This window comes from Callionymus lyra, chromosome 1 (genome assembly GCF_982586985.1).
Source record: "Callionymus lyra chromosome 1, fCalLyr1.hap1.1, whole genome shotgun sequence".
NCBI lineage: Eukaryota > Metazoa > Chordata > Actinopteri > Syngnathiformes > Callionymidae > Callionymus > Callionymus lyra.
This window is the reverse complement of record NC_141818.1, coordinates 23,270,285-23,288,228: the sequence shown is the minus strand read 5'-3', so window position 1 is coordinate 23,288,228 and position 17,944 is coordinate 23,270,285. Positions and strand designations below refer to the sequence as shown.

General features: G+C 38.6%; 1 protein-coding gene across 1 annotated transcript in view; it reads right to left on the bottom strand.

The window, feature by feature from the left end:
• Positions 1-144: 144 nt before the first annotated feature.
• Positions 145-17,944, bottom strand: part of slc4a5a (solute carrier family 4 member 5a) — a 35,890-nt gene continuing 18,090 nt past the window's right edge. The window contains exons 12-25 of the mRNA XM_087797672.1: positions 15,618-15,792; positions 14,010-14,143; positions 13,036-13,307; positions 11,852-11,886; positions 11,356-11,547; positions 10,118-10,231; positions 8,878-9,043; positions 8,389-8,563; positions 7,064-7,136; positions 6,902-6,970; positions 4,286-4,459; positions 1,756-1,923; positions 1,627-1,685; positions 145-310 (exon numbers count right to left, since the gene is read on the bottom strand). Of these exons, the coding sequence (XP_087653798.1) occupies positions 145-310; positions 1,627-1,685; positions 1,756-1,923; positions 4,286-4,459; positions 6,902-6,970; positions 7,064-7,136; positions 8,389-8,563; positions 8,878-9,043; positions 10,118-10,231; positions 11,356-11,547; positions 11,852-11,886; positions 13,036-13,307; positions 14,010-14,143; positions 15,618-15,792 (1,972 nt within the window). The remainder of the gene's footprint in view (positions 311-1,626; positions 1,686-1,755; positions 1,924-4,285; positions 4,460-6,901; positions 6,971-7,063; positions 7,137-8,388; positions 8,564-8,877; positions 9,044-10,117; positions 10,232-11,355; positions 11,548-11,851; positions 11,887-13,035; positions 13,308-14,009; positions 14,144-15,617; positions 15,793-17,944) is intronic.

The following is a 17,944-nucleotide window of genomic DNA, read 5'->3' as shown; positions in this document are numbered from 1 at the left end:
TTATATAAATAATGCAATATTACACATTGTATATATATACAGTATATATAATGATCTTTTATCATAAAAGTAAATAGTATCTGTCTATATGTCTATCTTTACTGAGCAAGTCAGTCCGGTCAAGATAAATAAGAAACCAAAATGTTATAAAGTTGTTTCACTGCTCATGTCACGTAATCTGTGTTGATCAATGTCCGAGTCATAGTCCGATTCCATCTCGATCTTGACCTGTGGCACAGGGCAGGACATCCCTCGGCCAATGGGGACGGCAGGGGACGACGGGCAGGAGATCTTCAGGTGTAAGGTGATGCTGAGGAAGGGCAAGCGCCGTTACCAAACAAACAAGCAGAGACACTGCATTTCTGTTGAAGTTCTGCTGGACTACACGGAGGAGGGAAGTAAATAAACCTGCAAACCTGTCTCATCATTCAGACAAGCTGAGTTAGTTAAAACACAATTTTATGTCACATCCAAACCATGCCTCTTTCAAAGCAATGCAGACATGAAAGGTAGTTACACAAATAAATAAGGTTTAGGTTACATAAATAACAGAAATGTCTGCATTTTATTACAGTTTTACTCGCAGATGATGTGAAAAAAAAGAAACAACCAAAAATAATGCTGCTTGTGCATCTTCACTAACTGGTTCATCCACAGACCTGTACCAAACAATAATCTCTATAAGCACATCAAATACTTTTTGTGAATCATTAAGTTCAACTTGACACACTGCTGACTAAATTAGAAACCTAAATTAGGAATACAAGACCCAAGAAGAAAATGGATAATGTATGTGTGAAGAACAAGTTACAGACATGAGAGCAGCAAATATGAGTGAGTACAACATTCTGCATTGCCTTAAAGTGCATGGAGAGGAAATACAGTGGAGTGCTTCCAAAACAGTACAGGTCTTGTGTGGGCTCTTTTTGATGAGCAAGCAAAACAAGGTATCTACACAGAGCACAAGATCAGAGTCTGTGCCATTCATAACAGGCATCTTTGTAGATGTTTCTATTCTAAATCACTAAATGAATGAGAGGTTAAATTCCAAAATTACAATTTGTTATAAATTCCTCTCCAGCAGCAGTTCCCGTTTTAACACCTCATTTCTGTGCCCAGTTCTGATCCGGACACTGAACTGCCATACTTTATCTCTCTTCGGCACCTTAGCTGCCTTTTTGCCTTAAAAATGCATGTTTTACCTATTGCATTCATTTTGAAATGATTGTAAAATGTACAACTAATCATATGAATTGATCACTTTAAAAAGATTAAAACCAATAACAAGGTAGATCTAAAATCAACCGGTAGGTCGAAACAAAGTCACCAAAGTAGATTCGGATAGTTGCTGAAACAGATCTATATCTAAATCTTCTATTTTTTTTAAATGTTTTTCTTTAGGCTTTGACAGAATAGATCTATATAGTAGCTACATTTGTATATTTAAATGTCAGGTGATAAGAGACCAACAAGTACAGTTTGATCTAATAGGTAAGTAGGTGAGATTGTGTCTGCTAAAGAGATCTTTGTGAGACAGATGGCTTGCAGTACGCTCCCCACTCAGACTGGACTTGGTCCGGATATACCAGGTCGTTGTAGGGTATGTGCAGTTTGAGGACACAATACCTGCGGTCCAAGTCAGACTCTGAACTCGGGGAGTGGTTGGAGTATGGCATGTACTTTTCCTGCATGGACACACACTAGGTTAGTGCACTGCTATTTCGGCAGGGGGCAGCAAACCTTCAGCTATCTTACCTCTTCGTCGCTGGTGTCTGCTTTGATCTTTTTCTTCTCTTTCACTTTTGTCTTGTCGTCGTCCTTCTTTTTCTTCTCTTTTTCTGGTAGCAAGTCGTCCACCCAGGCCAGGTCATGCTGGGAGAAGACCATGTCCAGCATCTTTCGGACCACCATGAGACCCAGGATCTGAAGGTTGCGAGACAGGTATCTCAGGATGTCATCATACACATTTTCACAAAACTGTTTCAGTTTCAGAGTGCACAGGACGATTACACTTTTTTAAATCGAATGAAATGAGATAAATCCTTTACACTGACACAGTGACCATGTTAAGAGTAACTGCCTGCGCCATCATATTGTGTTATCACTGAATTAAACATATTTATGTGATCGAACAATAGCAGGAATTTCAGCAAAACACTTTAACGCTAGTTACCAATTTTCCGAAAACCACAGTAAAAGTAGTAAATCTGTAGCCGGATAAAAAAAAAAAGAACACTAGACAAAAAATAAATATTATATAATATTAATGGATCATTAAAAAGGACACTTTTTAAGCCATATAAAAAGATACTTGTTGTAATATAGACTGCCAGGTATTTTGTGTTGCATAGTAATAGAATATACATCCATAATTCAAAAGAAAAAAATGAATTTGAATGTATCCACCTCTCAACAACGACTTTAAGGTTATTTATACACCACATAGGTCCGACCGTGAAATGTCAAAGGTCAATAAGATGTTTTATTATCGAAGCATTATCGAATGAGCACAACATTAGCGCATCGCTGAAAATATCACTCTGGGCTTCGTGGTTTCCATGGCAACGAAGTTAGTACAGATAACACGAAAAACAAAACACGGAGAAATAACCACAGCCAGCCTTCAATCAGCAGCTATGTCACAATTAGCAGCCTGTTTGACTCCCAGGAATGACAACCATGAGGAGTCAATCATTCCTCTAGAGTTACATATTTAAACAGACAATTTAAAGAAACCATTATGCAGAAAAACTAAATATAAGTGCAAAAGCCTCGCTTATAAACTCATAAAAGCGTAACATTAATTAGGTAATAACATTTACTCACATAGTTCATAGACTAAAAATCCTTAGACCGCTTGAGACGGACTCGCCTCAGAGTTGCCATAACTTTCTTAATGATGTCAAGCTTTTTTGTAAAAATCCTTCATGAAAATGGCTTCGATAGTAAATATGCAAACAAAGTTAATTTATTCTCCTCCTTTAGCCATTGTGGGTTGTAAATCAACACAAAACTGATTCATCTATAAAAGGACGACGAGATGGTCTGCGCCTGTCGGAGAAGGCTCTGGCTTTGTCAACTGAAAATTTGATTGGTTAAGCAGAGGTGTCAAATTGGTCCAGAAAAGGGCAGAGGCGGTGCAGGTTTTGGATCCAACCAGTCAAGCACATATAGTTGAACCAATCAGGCGTCTGAAGACAATTGATTGTCAGTAAGGTTTTTCTTGTTTAAGCCATAGACATAAATACAAAGACACCGCATCGACTGTGAATAAAGCGCTGCCATCTTGGTACAGTGTCATCAGAGGCAGCGTGGCATTAACAACTACAGGGAAGGAGGTACTTCTCAATCTTAAAATACAAGTATTCGCTGAATTCTGGACCGATTTTCAAATGGTTTGGTCCGTTCCAATCGTCATACATGTAGCTATGATACAGGGGGCTTGAATCATAATAATAATAATAAAAATATTCTTTCTGATAATTTAGCAACTATGTTAACTAGCCGTTAGCTGCATGAAATTAATGTTCTGAAAAACAAGCCACCACAAAGTTGTTGACAAATAAGAACTTCTGCAATAAGAGGAATATACTCAAATGCAATAGAACTTAAAGCAATAAAGACCTGAACGTTTTCTGGGTTATTTTCGTTTTATATATGTCTGTCTGTCTGTCTATCTAGCAAACAAACCCTGTGCAAATAGCTTGACAAATGAGCAATTAGTGATAGTGTAAACACATCATTCTTCTATAGACGTGATGCACTGTAGGAGCGAGTGGCACTGTAGCAAGACGGCCGCCCTGTATACACACTCTAGTGGGCGGCAGTAGTCGATGCTTCATCTATGTATATATGTCTATGGTTTAAGCTGACACATGATATGTAAACTCATGTGTGCTTGACTGGTTGGAACAAAAACCTGAACCCTCTCTGCCCTTTTCTGGACCAGTTTGACACCCCTGGGTTAAAGCATCACTGTAATTGACACCTATGTTATGCTTCAGGGCCCACAGAACTGACTGAAAATGCCTCCAGGCAAAATAGAAACAAATAATGGCTGAACTGTGATTGGATGAATGCTGTTATATGAATATTCATTTTAGGAAGCAGCGCGACCAGGGGTAAACTATAAAAGTTGGTGCATAGACCATTTTAATAACTATCAAGTAGCTATTCATGTAAAATATAACAATACATTTACTAATATTTTAATAAAATAATTGTGTAATTCAGATATTTCTTAGTGGCCCCACCACTGTTGAAATGATAAGCCTATCACACTTACCATCACTGGGAAGATGATGGCCAGGAAGGTTGATTTGAGGACCCAGAGCACAGCCAGACAGATGATCTGGATCAGGGTGAAGAGGTGGACCCTTCTGAGAGGGACATGACGGAGGTAGGCAAAGTCAGGCTGGTGCTTTGATGGCATCATATACAACTTTATCCTGTCCCAAAACTGGGGATGACAGAGAGAAAAAAATGGTCAATGAGTTAGATGTTGATCTTGAAAGTTTAGAGTGCTCATGATAAGTTTTTGATAATAAGATCTCAATGACAGTGATGTCAATGAGTTGTTAACGGACTCCCTGAATGAGAGTATATGGTAAACGTTTAAATCATTATCATTAATATACTGCTATGATTTTTATGGAGAATTAGCTTTCGATGCACCTGCCACCCAGCAGGGGGCAGTAGATTGCTTCTATAAGTCTTATCAGACTTGGACTGTTGAACATGAGGCGGCTTCAGAGATGGTTTAGTTGTCTCAGACTGGACTGGGTTGAACAGGTTGGACAGACAAACCTGTCAACACTCGTCGAGATGTGCGTTTCTGAAACACTAATAGCCACCTGGGCTGTGAGCACCATTATGTTTCTGTGTTAACGGACGAGTCTCTAATAGGGTGGGGCGGCACCTGCGGACGGGACAGAATCCGTGTTTTAGCGGAGCAGCAATAACGTGTTAAAACACTTCACTGTCATATACACACATTCTGGTTTATTCAGACAATTTGACCCCTGTCACGTTTGTAAACCAACAGGGCTGTGTTATGTCCCCTGCTGTCCACAGGTTGGCCAGGCGGCCGTGGACCTAGGCAGACAATCATCTCTCGACACTTGTAGCGTGTCACATCCCCAAGGCGAACAATGTGAGAGCAAACAGACTCTTCACGGATGTGCCTTTTCTGTGACAACCTTGCTGTGCAGCAGGTTCCAACGACCTGTCATGGACTTGTTTGCTGGAAGGTAAATTGTTCAGGTATAACAGTAGTTCTCCCTGTGTCAAACAGACCTCTCTCTGGGGTTGGACACTCTGGCCTACCTGATGTAGCAACTTTGTCTTATTTATGCCTTTATGCCCTTTTCTGGGCGCTCTACTTAAAGCTTGGCTTCTCCAGGGGTGAGTGAGAGCTTGTCTGGATTCATGTGGTCGCCATTTGACTGCTCTGTGGTCAACACTTTGGAGAGTGGTTAAAGGTAGATAACGTTTTTACGCTGCTGCAAGTCCTGGCAGATCTGTTCTAAGTCGTGCTCAATAGCTGAAGTTCTTTTCTGCAGGCCTGGATGGATGTTGGAAACGCTGCACTATCGACTTCTGGTCATAGCCCCCAGCTTGTAAAGCGTCTTTAGCCTTGTTTTGAGCCATTAGAGCAGATCCTGCTGGACAAGCTATTCTACAAGGTGGCTCTGCTGGTTGCCCTGCCCATGTTGGGGAGTGTGAGCCCTTCTCGTTTGGTATTAAGGAATCGTCTGTTAAATTGTTTTAACCCTGCTTTTGTTTGAAGTTTTTTTTTTACCTCCATCGCGAGGTCAAGAGTGGTCTCTATCCGGGCTTTTTTTCCCAACTCCTTCACTCTGATTCATAGCAAGCGCGTTTTCATCTCCTGTGCCCAGTTTCATTGCTTGCTTGTGACTTGAGGGGGGTAAAGGACGTCGGACGCACAAATAAATTGTTGTTGTGTATTGGTGCTGGTCACATGGGAAAGCCGTCGTCAGTGCATCGGCTCTCACGCTGGCTTACAGCAGCAGTGATTCTTGCTTACGATGTAGCAGGTTGTGAGCCGCAAGCTGGGTTCAAGGTCATTAGATTGTGGATGTTGCATCTTCTTGGCTTTTATGAGAGGAGTCTAAGCCAAAGAAAATGCTTTGCTGCTTCCTGGTCCATGTGGGTTTCGTCAAGATTGGTCTGTATGATGTAGAAACCTTTATAACAGTCGTTGTATGAGTTGCGTGCAACGCCCTGAGCGTGTGTGGTCTTTTATAGAGGCGACCTGATGGGTGGCGAGTGCATAGATTTTCTTCATTGATGAGGCAGAGCCTCGAGAGGTAATCCGTCGCAATGGCCTGAAGAGGGCCAAAGTACACATTCTCCGAACCACGGTTATAAAATTAGTTTTATGTCACAAAATTGCCAGTGTTTTTGTTTTTATTATCTTCCCCAAGCTCTGCCTTTTTTTTAGGTCAATGGTTCTTTCATTTCTAAACAGGGCGCTGGATTATCCTTCTACATTTAACTTTTTTTTTTTATGTTTCATAACAAGCACTTTAATGTTCCTGCTTTGTTTTGAATAATACAATGATTCAATCAGGGCCGGGTCTAGACAGGCATGTATGAGGGGGCAGCCACAAATCTTGAGGGGGCATTGTGCTATTACTTACTTACTTACATGTAAGTTTGAGGGGGCACAACATTTATTTGAGGGGGCCAGGGCCGGGTCTATTTGCCTAGACCCGGCCCTGGATTCAATATTAAGCTAAAAACAAGTTGCCATGTTGATATGATGGACGGAGTGCCGTGTTTATCCACTCAATGTTTAGAGTAAGATGCCTTCTTAGATTAGATTTCTTATCTTTATCAACTAATTCATAACATAAATAACAAAATAATTGTGACATACCTGAATTCCACTGAGCGAGGCGACCCCCATGTAGAGGAAGACACCATACAGCACTGGCATGGGAATGAACTGTTAATCACAGGAAACATAACATCCTTGTTAATTTAGAAATTTAAAGATAAAAAAAAAACTAGCAAACAAAATTACAAAAGTAGTTTTCACCTTGAGTATGGGGGCCAGGAAGATGGAGACTCCAGTGAGAACAAACACCAAAATACCAGTAACTCTTTGCTCTCTGTAAGAAGGTGAATGAAGACACACAGGAGGTTGTCAGGTTAATGTCATATCTAACTAATTCATGATGCACAAAAGCATACTGTAGAGTAAGCACACACATCTGCCAAGGTATAATTCGAGAAAAACAGCATGCAATCACATTAATAAAGGAACTTAATCTTTCACTGATTTAACTTGCTCAGGAGAAAAATCAGGAACCACAGCTGAAGTCAAACTGACTTGAGGGTTTTAAGCTACTAGTTCAGATAGTTAGTTCAGACTTATTTTTTATCTCTACTCGTTCTTTCAAACATTGATGAATAAACACTAACAACACATTTTGTAACCACGGTCATGTGACCACAAGTTTATAATTATTTTCTTTTCCGTTTTTCTTTGATCAAAGCTAATTGCATGTAAACATCAGCCCTGCCATACCAGATGCATAAAGTTTTAATTGAAAGAAACTAGAAAAAGTGCATTGATTACATTCCTTCTAACAACACAGTTGAACACAAAATGCTTAGAAACAAAAATTAAGAATTAACGGCATATTTAGGCCTAGATAAAGGTATTTAAATGCAAATTAAATTGGACTAAGTTGAGGATGATGACAACTATGTGTCAGTCGCTGAGGGTCACTGCTGAAAAGAAATTATAACAGGCTGCACTGTCTCTGTCAATTATTCCCTTATCACAAAGATGATGGACAAGTCAGGCGAGGTGGATTGTAGAGGGCCCCTAAATTAGTTAGGTGTACAGTGACAACAGTCAATAAGAGCGTACATTGATGGCCTCACCATCACTACAAATTCAGTGCTTCAAGGTTTTTAAAGCTCAGCAACTATGAGAACCCTCAAAAACCAATGTAAATGCTGGTGAAGAAAGAAATAGTTTACTGATTAGTCCGGGAAGAGATTGGCACATGGCTCACTAAGGTTGACGGTTAAGGTCTCTCTAATGGACTCAAAACCTGGATATACCAGCATTCAATCCTGCTAAGAGTAATATGGCCTTTGATGGTCTACACAGTCACAATGACAGTCAAGTCCCTGGATAGGAAAATCGAACTATCAGCGATCTTATGGAGAAGTTCATGGTGTCGTGGTCAAGGAAAACCCAGGACCCAAGGTCTACAACAATTAAAATGCATCCCATCTCATCCCTGAAATTTTCTTTGATATTATTATCTCTATTAGAATGTATCTTGGTGTGAACTGGAAGTGTGGGCTTAGACTTTTCCTTAAGGAATTATTTTCTTGAGAACTTACCTGACCCCCAGAAACTGAGGTTGCTCTCCGGGAGCGCTAGATGCACTTTCCATCTTCAACGAGTCAATGTGGGCAATGGAGATGACAGTGGCTGCAACATACCATGGCAGACCCAGGAAAGAGCAGGTGGCCATCAGGACTCCCACCCAAAACAAATCCAGGTGATAGCCACACCCTTTCTGTTGGAACAACATCACACTTGAATTACATTTAGTACACAATATATGCATTCCCCAAGATCGCATTTAGGAATCAATTCTTTACTGAGTATTTATCTCCTATATGTGCGCACACAAATCTGATTGAATAAATTACGGTGGAAGAATAGCTAAGCTAAGCTAATTCTTTACCAGCAAAATGAAATACACACAGAGAGAAAGTCTGAACAGGGTGAGTTTCCTTTGGTTTTCTAAAGTGTGTTAGAATGGTAGCATGTTGCACTATGTGTGTCCCTTCACATGAAAAGAAAATCAGTCCAAATAAGAATACTTTCCTTGAGTTTGTTCTCTTTGCGGTTCACAATGACAGCACTAATCTGCTGGTCCATGAAGATAAGGATGGTGACAAGGAGTGCAGGGACAAAGCTGGCCACGTAGACCCACCATGGGTTCTTTCCAAACGGCATCACTATCCATCCACGATCAGGGCGGGTTGGCTGGTTGTGAACGAATGAATGAATGAATATTGTTTATTTCGGGCATGACAGTTTAGATCATCAACATCACATTTCATCATAGTTCACATATTACATGCATGTCCCGAAAGGGAACAGTGGGAGAAGCAAAAGCTTATCTAGTCCCGCCCCAATTTACTTCAAAATAGTGGTAGAAGTAGTTGTAAAGAAATTAAATCATAGATATAATCATATCTTAAATCAGCACTTGTTACACTATGGCTTAACAAATATTTGTTAGGTATGATTTCACATAAAATGTTACAACAGTAGATCATAATTTGTCTGGTCGACAGACAGTTTTGTATATGTTGTGGGTGAGAGGTGGATGTAGGGGAAGTAAAAATAATTCATAATTTGAGCTCAGAATGTGGAGCGCTTGGTTAAAAAAAATTATGTTAGGCTTTATTAAAATAGTTATTTAAGATTGTAAAGATGAGAGTGCCATCTAGCAGGCTCTGAAAACAAGTCTATATGAAGCTTAATTAGCAATAACTATTTGAATTGAAAATATAGTTTGTTTGGATTAACAAAAGTTAACAAGTGCTTTTGTCTTTTGTGTGTTTTTAGGTGATCATTTGTATTGAATCTTTAGTAATGATACCATGGATGCTGCTTGGAAGAACAAACCAGAGGTGATCATTATTCAAAGTATTGCAGAAACGTGAGCAGAATTCTTATTGCGGCTTACTGCTTGTTTTCTGATTCTCATTGCTGAACTAGGATGAATGTGGGGTTGATGCTTTATACTGAGCTCAAATAACAATTCTTCAGGAGCTCTGAATCTGCTTGACTTAATCTGAAGTGAGATAAATTCCACCTAAATGTCGTGTTGAGTGGTGACAAGATATAATGACAACATTGCCGCTTAGTCTTGACTCCGTTCAGTGAGATTGAATGATTTAGGGTTACATTTAAGAAGTGAATTCATAAATTAAAGATGTTTTAATATTAATAATTTCCTAATGTAAATGTTATTAGATAAGGTTATGTACGGTAAACCTGCTTGGCTTTTGCTTTTGTTTTTTTATGTCATAATATACTTTACCAATTTACCTTAAACTCTGTTGGGACTATGAGCTTTGGAGTTTTGAGGCCGATCAGCATGTCGAGACCCACAAACGTCATGATGGACATGAAGATGGAGAAGTCACTGATGAGCTTCCTTAACTAAAATCAGCAGAGAGAGATGTAAAAGAGCAAAATGAGACAGTCAGGCATTTGTTTGCATAACTGAAGAAGAAAATGAATTAGTTTAGTTTCTAGTTTAATATTTTTACATATTCTTATTAAAATTATTTAGCTTAATTGTATTAAATCTTAATTATTCATATTGATTTTGGTTGATGTGGAAATCAAAGGTAATCACAAGTTATATATCAAAATGTTGACCCTTGTGTTATCTCTCAGTCATCTCCGTTTTCCCACCTTGTCCCATAGATAACAAAAGGGTTCATTTGGTAATAATTCTACTTTATATTTTATTTTGTAACTTTCTCCGATCCTGTAATGAGCAACAAAAACAGGTCCTTTGTCCTCAGTCATTTGGCAGTATGAAAGGTTATGATTAAAAAGATTTAAAAAAGAACTGCTGCATAAAGTGTCTCCATTAGTTCATTCATTTGTAGTAAACAAGGGTTTATGACGTCCAAAAGGTAGTTAAATACTACATTGAGGTGGCTGAAAATGATAATATAATACAAAGTGATGAGTATGATTTACGCTATTTCTGTGACTAACTTGAGGGAGCTTACTAAAGACTTCTTTGACTGGTGAAACTTAGTTTTGACAGGACTTATGTAGGGAATAACAGTTGAGACTTTTCAGGATGAAGGCACAGGTAATTGGACACAGTCGGTCGCTGCGAGCACAGATTGGCTGCTGTCAACATTATTGTGTACACAACGGGTTTCTGCGAAAGCTGTCACAGCTATCCATGGTGTTGTTGACCCAGTTGTTATTGTACTTTCAAACTTAACTAGCTGTTTTCTATCATCTGCATAACAACCATCAGAATCTAAAAATACCACAATGCACAGCATTTATGGTTAACAGGTCATTAGTCAGAATTACATTTATGTTTTCTGCTGCTTTGGAACAGTTATAAAGTTGGCTCGAAATTCTGACTAATTACAAAAACAGGCAAAATCAAGACTTCAATAGATTAGACTCTTATTTTCTAATGTAAATAACTTGGATATTTAAGTAGAAGAGATAAATATAAACTAAAAAACACTACCTAAATATCCGTAAAACTTTAAGACATCATCAGTTTGGTTTAAAAAATATTTTACCTTTGTAGGAAAGTAGCGGCTGAACTTGAACTTCTTGAGCGAGACAGTCATTGAGTATGTGCCAAAGAAGAGAATGAAGGACATCAGGGCCAGGTCAGGGACGTATTTGCAGGATTTCCCAACCAGCGAGCCTCCATACTTGAGGCATTCCTTTTTACCTAGCTGGCTCCAATCCAGAGCTGTCACATTCATCTGGGATAGAGGGCGCAGGAGGATGAAGATGAAGTAAACACACGACGGATGGGAAATGTGATGCATGTGAGGATTCCAACAGAGGAGCCAGCGAGATGGATGGGACAGATAGAGATAAACAAACATTGTAAATGGAGAGAAGAGAGTGACAGTTCATACCTGGTTCAGATATAAACAAACACAATCAGTCTTTTGTTTGGGTGTCACAACACTCTGGTGTATCACATACCAGGGAAAATGCTGCAGAACATGAAAACAATATCCCTAAATCTATTCGCCATAATGTATGAAAACAAAGACTTACCCCAGAGACAAAAGAGCTGTTATCTGGCAGTGGAACTAAAGCATGAAGATCATTGAAGCCACTGTTGAAGAGGGAAGGACAAGGAGGTCAGGGAGATATAAGATAAGGAGAAAACACAAGGGAAAGAAAAAGAGATGCAGAACATGATGAGAATCTGGCTTCTGGGCTTCGCAGAGAAAAGCTTAGACAGGGAAACTCACTTGCAAAAGGTGGCAGCCAAATTATTCACGCATTGGCGAAAACAAAAAAGAGACAAATCAGTTACAGAAATCAATGTCCACAGAAAGAAAGAGAAAAAAATAATTAGAAATTGATGAGAAAAATAACATCAAAGATATTGACAATAAACCATTTTAAATAGAATAGAAATCTGTTTCCTTTTAGCACAGGGGGAACTGTATTGTTAGCATTCTCAGTCAGTAGTTCAAGGCTACCTCACAGTACATGCATAAAAAAAACAACATCATTTGTTAGAAAAGAGGAATGTGAAACAAAGCTGCACAACCCATTTCCTCGGAGGATAATTGTAAAAATAAATGCATCAAATTTCAGAATGATTGACTTATACATTTTAACAAACTGTAATAAAGCTTGAGCCTCAAAAAGAGTTACTTTGGTTCCATATTCGCTCTTTCTGGGTGTGAACTAAGTTTGAAGTGTAAACATTGTAACATTGAGCAACATTGTATCAGGTATAAAGGTTGATTAAGATGCTGGTGGATTTGGAATGAGGAAGTCTTATTTATGATTATCTCCAATAGAAATGTCCCAAATGCATAACCCTTTTAAATTAACTGAAATTGAAATTAACCATATACATGAATCATTCATTTACAAACATTCAGTGGGAGGGATGGGGACACTGGGCATCTTGCGTCTCCTTACAATGAATGAAGTCGCGCTACAGTTTAGAAACAGTCAGCCGGTGGTTCGTAGTGACGGTCGCGTGATTGCGGAGATTTGATACAAGCCTTGAGGCTTCATTTCAAACAAGCCTGCTTCACACAATTGAAGCAGGCTGGAGTCTCAGTGGCAATTACCATCATTAATGATAAGTATAATTTTATGTATTTTTAAATCAGCCTTTTGCTGTTTGAGAAAGAAAACATGCCGATACTGATTAACAACTTGTCACTGATTTGATTACTTCCCCTGAATTTCCCTGAGCCAAGGGATTAACTCACTCGGGTCTGGTGCCAGGCATTCACACTTGTAAGCAGTGATGTAGTCAGGCTTGAAGTCCGTGTTGATGGGGTTGTACTTGAAGGCACCCACCATCTTCTTGATGGCATCAGAGATGAAGATGAAAGAGATAAGGCTGGAGAAGCCTTCCTCTGTGAATCTGGTCATGTACTTGATGATGTAACTTGCGTCGGTGGCCACCAGGATGAAACACTGCAGGCAAGAGTGGATGCCGATCCAGAGACGCAACTCCATGTAATCAATATTGTTGCTCCTTTGAAGAGGAACATAAAGTTTAAAACATTGATTTGTTTCATCATTTAAAAGCATCTATACAGTCACAGCATTATTTCCTGATTGTTAAATGATTTAAAATGTTCACTTGCATTTATACTGACACATTAAACCTGAGTCGGCTTAATTAATCTCCGTCATTGACAAGAGTAAAAGACATCACGAGCCAGAGAACCCTCGCAGGGTTTGTATCTCTGTCGGCTCCATTCAAACATCTAAGCATTACAATTACAAGCCTGGGTTAAAGCCTTTAAATCTACTAATGATGTCTACACAATATACCTTTTTATTAGGCAATTGATAACATTATGACTTAGATAACCAGACTTTCTGGAAATGTCTAAATGAATCTGCACTATTATGATTCACTGGTATTTATTACTCTTCTCCGATCATTCAGGCACTCAGAGATGATTCACTACTTAGAGATGCAATTCAGCAGATGACACACTTGCGTTCCACAGATGCATCATTAATGTGGAGTTAGTTTAGAGCCATTATTCAAAATATTCATTCGTCGCTTCTATTTTTACCAGAAGATTCTGCCTAGTTATGAGTTGAAATCGAAATCGAAATCTTGACATAAAGTCATTGACTGATTTATTACAAACTACTCATGAGCAGTAGCAAAACTATCAAAGTGTTAGCATATGACAAACAGCTTCCAAAGTCAGAAACTCACTTGCTAAAATCAAATAAAAGCTTTTCAAAGATGAGAATGGGCCCAGTCGAGCTGAGGATGATGAGCGGCTGACCGCTGAAGAGGCAAAAGACAGTGCCGGCTAGAGCGGTTCCTAAGAAACTCTCCATCACCCCCTAAAGAAGAGACAGTAAAAGTAAAATCATCTTAGAAACCATGAAACATTAACCTCAAACAAAATAATAAAATATTAATATAAAAATCATTATCTAATTTAACATGTTGATCTTAATTATGATGAGTAAGAATCATTTTAGGGTGTAATTCCTTCACCAAAAAACGGAATCTTGTGGTCATCTTTTGGTGCAACTCAGCTCCATTGGAACTCTTGATTATCATAGCTGGTCTTAAAAGCAAGGACTGGCTGGCCCCCTGCTTGGATTCTTTAATTTTTGGAATATATAGGCCTGTAATTTTGGATTATAATATTTTTTTTAATTGCATTACACAGTTGGGCTTGTTTATACATATAGTTCAAATTTACCCTTGGTTTATGTTTCCCATTTTGGGAGTTCACCCTTTCCATTTGTAACATAACAATGCCTTTTAGTGTCTTGAAAATATGAATTCTATTTCAGTAAATGCATATTAGCTAAAGCCTCAATCACCATCTGAAGGATGTTAAAAGTATGACCTCTGCTGAAAATTATGTTGACAAGATTTTCACTGCATAGAATATTTCATATTGTTTGATTCTTTAAAGCATTGTTGACTTGTTTTACACATATGTTCCTGTGAATACATATTATTTTATTGTTATAACACTGTTATAACACTTTTGATACCAGTCTCAGCTTGGTCAGCTGTCTCCCCTCCAACACCTCCACTGATAAATGTGTGGAAAAACCAGTGAAGCTGAACTAGTTATTCATGCTCTGACCTAGAACCTTCTCTGAAGCTCAAATCATTTCACAATTCACATGTATCACATTTCCTCCAGAGAAATACATTTGCCAAAAATGACTAAAACAGTCACTTACATGGTCCCTGTAGGCACCAGGTTGTTTACAGGGTCCATTATCATAGCTTGCACACCTGTTTGTTATTTTTTCCATGTAATCTGTATTAGTTAGTTTAAGTAGTTTTAGTTTAAAAACAATTTGTCATGTAGAACTCTTTGATTTTGCGAAGGTCACGTAACCACCAAACTGCTTTACATCAGCGGGTCAGAGATGGTGACGGACAAATGTGGAATACTGAGGGACTATTTGAACTTGCCAGGAAGATCAGACAGAGGCAACTGGGCACAGTTTATGTGTATCTGCCAATCAAATAAGGTCTGAATCAGCAGATCTGTGCATTGTTTTTTTATTGTTAAATAGCTTTGTGACCCTGGTCTAGAAAGGCGCTTTGGAAATAACCATTTCTACTTACTTACTTACTTTTGTAAACAATTGTATTTGCAGAAAATTGGCAGCCATGACATTGCAGTTACACTTTTATGTTTCAATATAATATATTACTTGATGTTGAGCTCCATACCTCAAAACACTGCAATTAACTCTTCATATTAATAAAAACAAAAACATATGTTTTAGAGTTTATCAAAATCAAAATTTTAACTCCAAACATATAAACATGTAGTTTCACCTGGTAGTTGTCGGTGGCATCTCCCAGCAGGCCTCCAAATGTGATGGCATTTGTGATGCAACCCAAGTAGATGAAGAGCACAGCTGAGATGGACTGAATGTGAAATCCTTCGTAAAAGTCACTGGGTATCCAAGGCAACTTGCGCTTTATATCCAGAAACAGACCTCCACAGAAGCTGTTGCACAGACATGGACTCTGGTGAGCTTCTTTTACTACAATACTTTATCAGTGTCAGTCATAAGTACAATAAACATTGATTATTTAACTACTTCAAGGTTTAAAAGAAGATATGTCTATGCATGGGAATAATACAATTATCAAGATAATGTTGAGAATCGATAGTGACATTTCAAGCTTGAATACATTTGACATTATTAACCTTAATGGTAGCTTTGTGGATGTAATTTCCTGTCATTGATGTCATTTCCTTTCTCACTTCCCGGTTTTATTGTGAAGTCCTGTGCTGTGTCTCAAATCGCATACCTCTCTTAGTATACTAGAAGTTAGTATGCATCAGTTTAGTGTACGTACTAACTAGTACGCAAATTCTCCACAGATAGTATGTCTCAAATAAAACTCTGCTGCTACACACTAACCGGAAATCACATGACAGCTTCTTCTTCTACTACTATTTAACGATGTTTCAACCAGCTGTTTGAACGCTATCTCCGACACCTGCTGGCAGCACGTTTTGCATCTTTGGAAAAAGAAATAAAGAAAAAATATGAGAATCAAAATATTCGGGAGATATTTAAGTTGGTATCAGCACCGAAGACGTCTCATCCTTCTACTGCTGCTGAAAATGCACCTGTAAGTATATGAATATATACAGTATATGCATTTATATATGACGTAACTTCCGTTTACAACGTCACTAAGATGGAGCCGGTTAGGGTAGATAGTGTCCATCGAACCGTACTCACTTTTGTGACCCTGGTCTCGAAAAGCGCTATATAAATAAATATTACTTACTTACTTACTTACTTTTGTGGGCGTTTTAGTACGCCAATTTAGTGTGCATGGCACACTAAATTTCGCATACTAAGAATTGAGACGCACTTAGGCACTAAAAATACTAACTTTGAGTACGCAAGTATGCGATTTGAGACTCAGCGCTGATCCTTGTCTTGTTTACTTCCTATCTTGCTCCTGACCTGAATGCCCTGATTTGTGTCACCTGTGTCTTCGTCTCACCTGTTCCCCTTGATTGTTGTGAGCTTAAAAACCCTCCTTTGTCTGTCTGTCGTGACGTTTAACTTTTGTGGTGTGTTTTGCGCAAGTATATGGTCAGTTTAGTGGTCAAGTTTTTTGCCTGCTCTTTTTGTTAGCCTGTTTTTTTTTTTTTAAAGTAGTAGTTCATCATTCCTGTATCTGCATTTGGGTTTCCTGCCGCGGCCATATTTAACTTAAGTCCTCAACTTTCCTCCTCAATGAAAATTATTAACATACTGGTCTCAGACCAGCTGACCAGTGACATTAACTGGGAAGACAGCAGCATTGTCCCAGTATCTATCAGTGATGGCACTGTAGGAGGCGCTCTTCTTCCTCATGCAGGCCACAAGTATATCACATGTCAGGGCTAACACTCAATGGTTAAGGCACTAAAAGCCTTCAGTATGCCAAATCTCTAGGTAGTGCAAGAGACAAAAATGTCATGTCACCTCAGGGATTTGAACACAAGGCCACACACATCAAGAGCAAGGTTCATACCACTAGATCATCAAGCCATGAAACAAAAATCCATCTTTTTTCCCAATAGCTTAAAAGTGAGTTGAAACATGAGACAAATATGAACATAGTTTGAACCGACATTACACTAAGCAATGTTTCCTGTTTTTTTTAAATGTTGTCTTTGAGTTCTTCATTGGCTTCTAAAGGGATGGGTTGTTGCCCTTTTTGCCATAGTGCATCAGTGAATCTGTGATCAGATCGCAGGGTCTAGTTAAGGAAGCCGCGTGGTGCATTTATCCAGGATTGGTTTCATCTGGCTTGATGAATCCATGTATGCTCTTCCTGGCTTGGCCTTTGTGCAACGAAGTAAGCCTTGACACTCTTTTTTCGTTTTGGATTCACAAAACTCAGCTTACTTACTTATCCTGGATGTCTCAATCATATTATTGTGCAATAGGGCTTTACTCTTACTTTACCAATAACGCTACTGCATATCACTGAGCTATCAAAGACCACATCTATAGATATATAGATAGATAGTTGTTCTCGTCACTCTTCTCATACTGCAAGCTAAATCCAAAAACTATATTAAAAAGAACGTTTTTTTTAAATCATTTTTTCATGTAGAATTAAGATTGTATTGAGCTGTATTATAT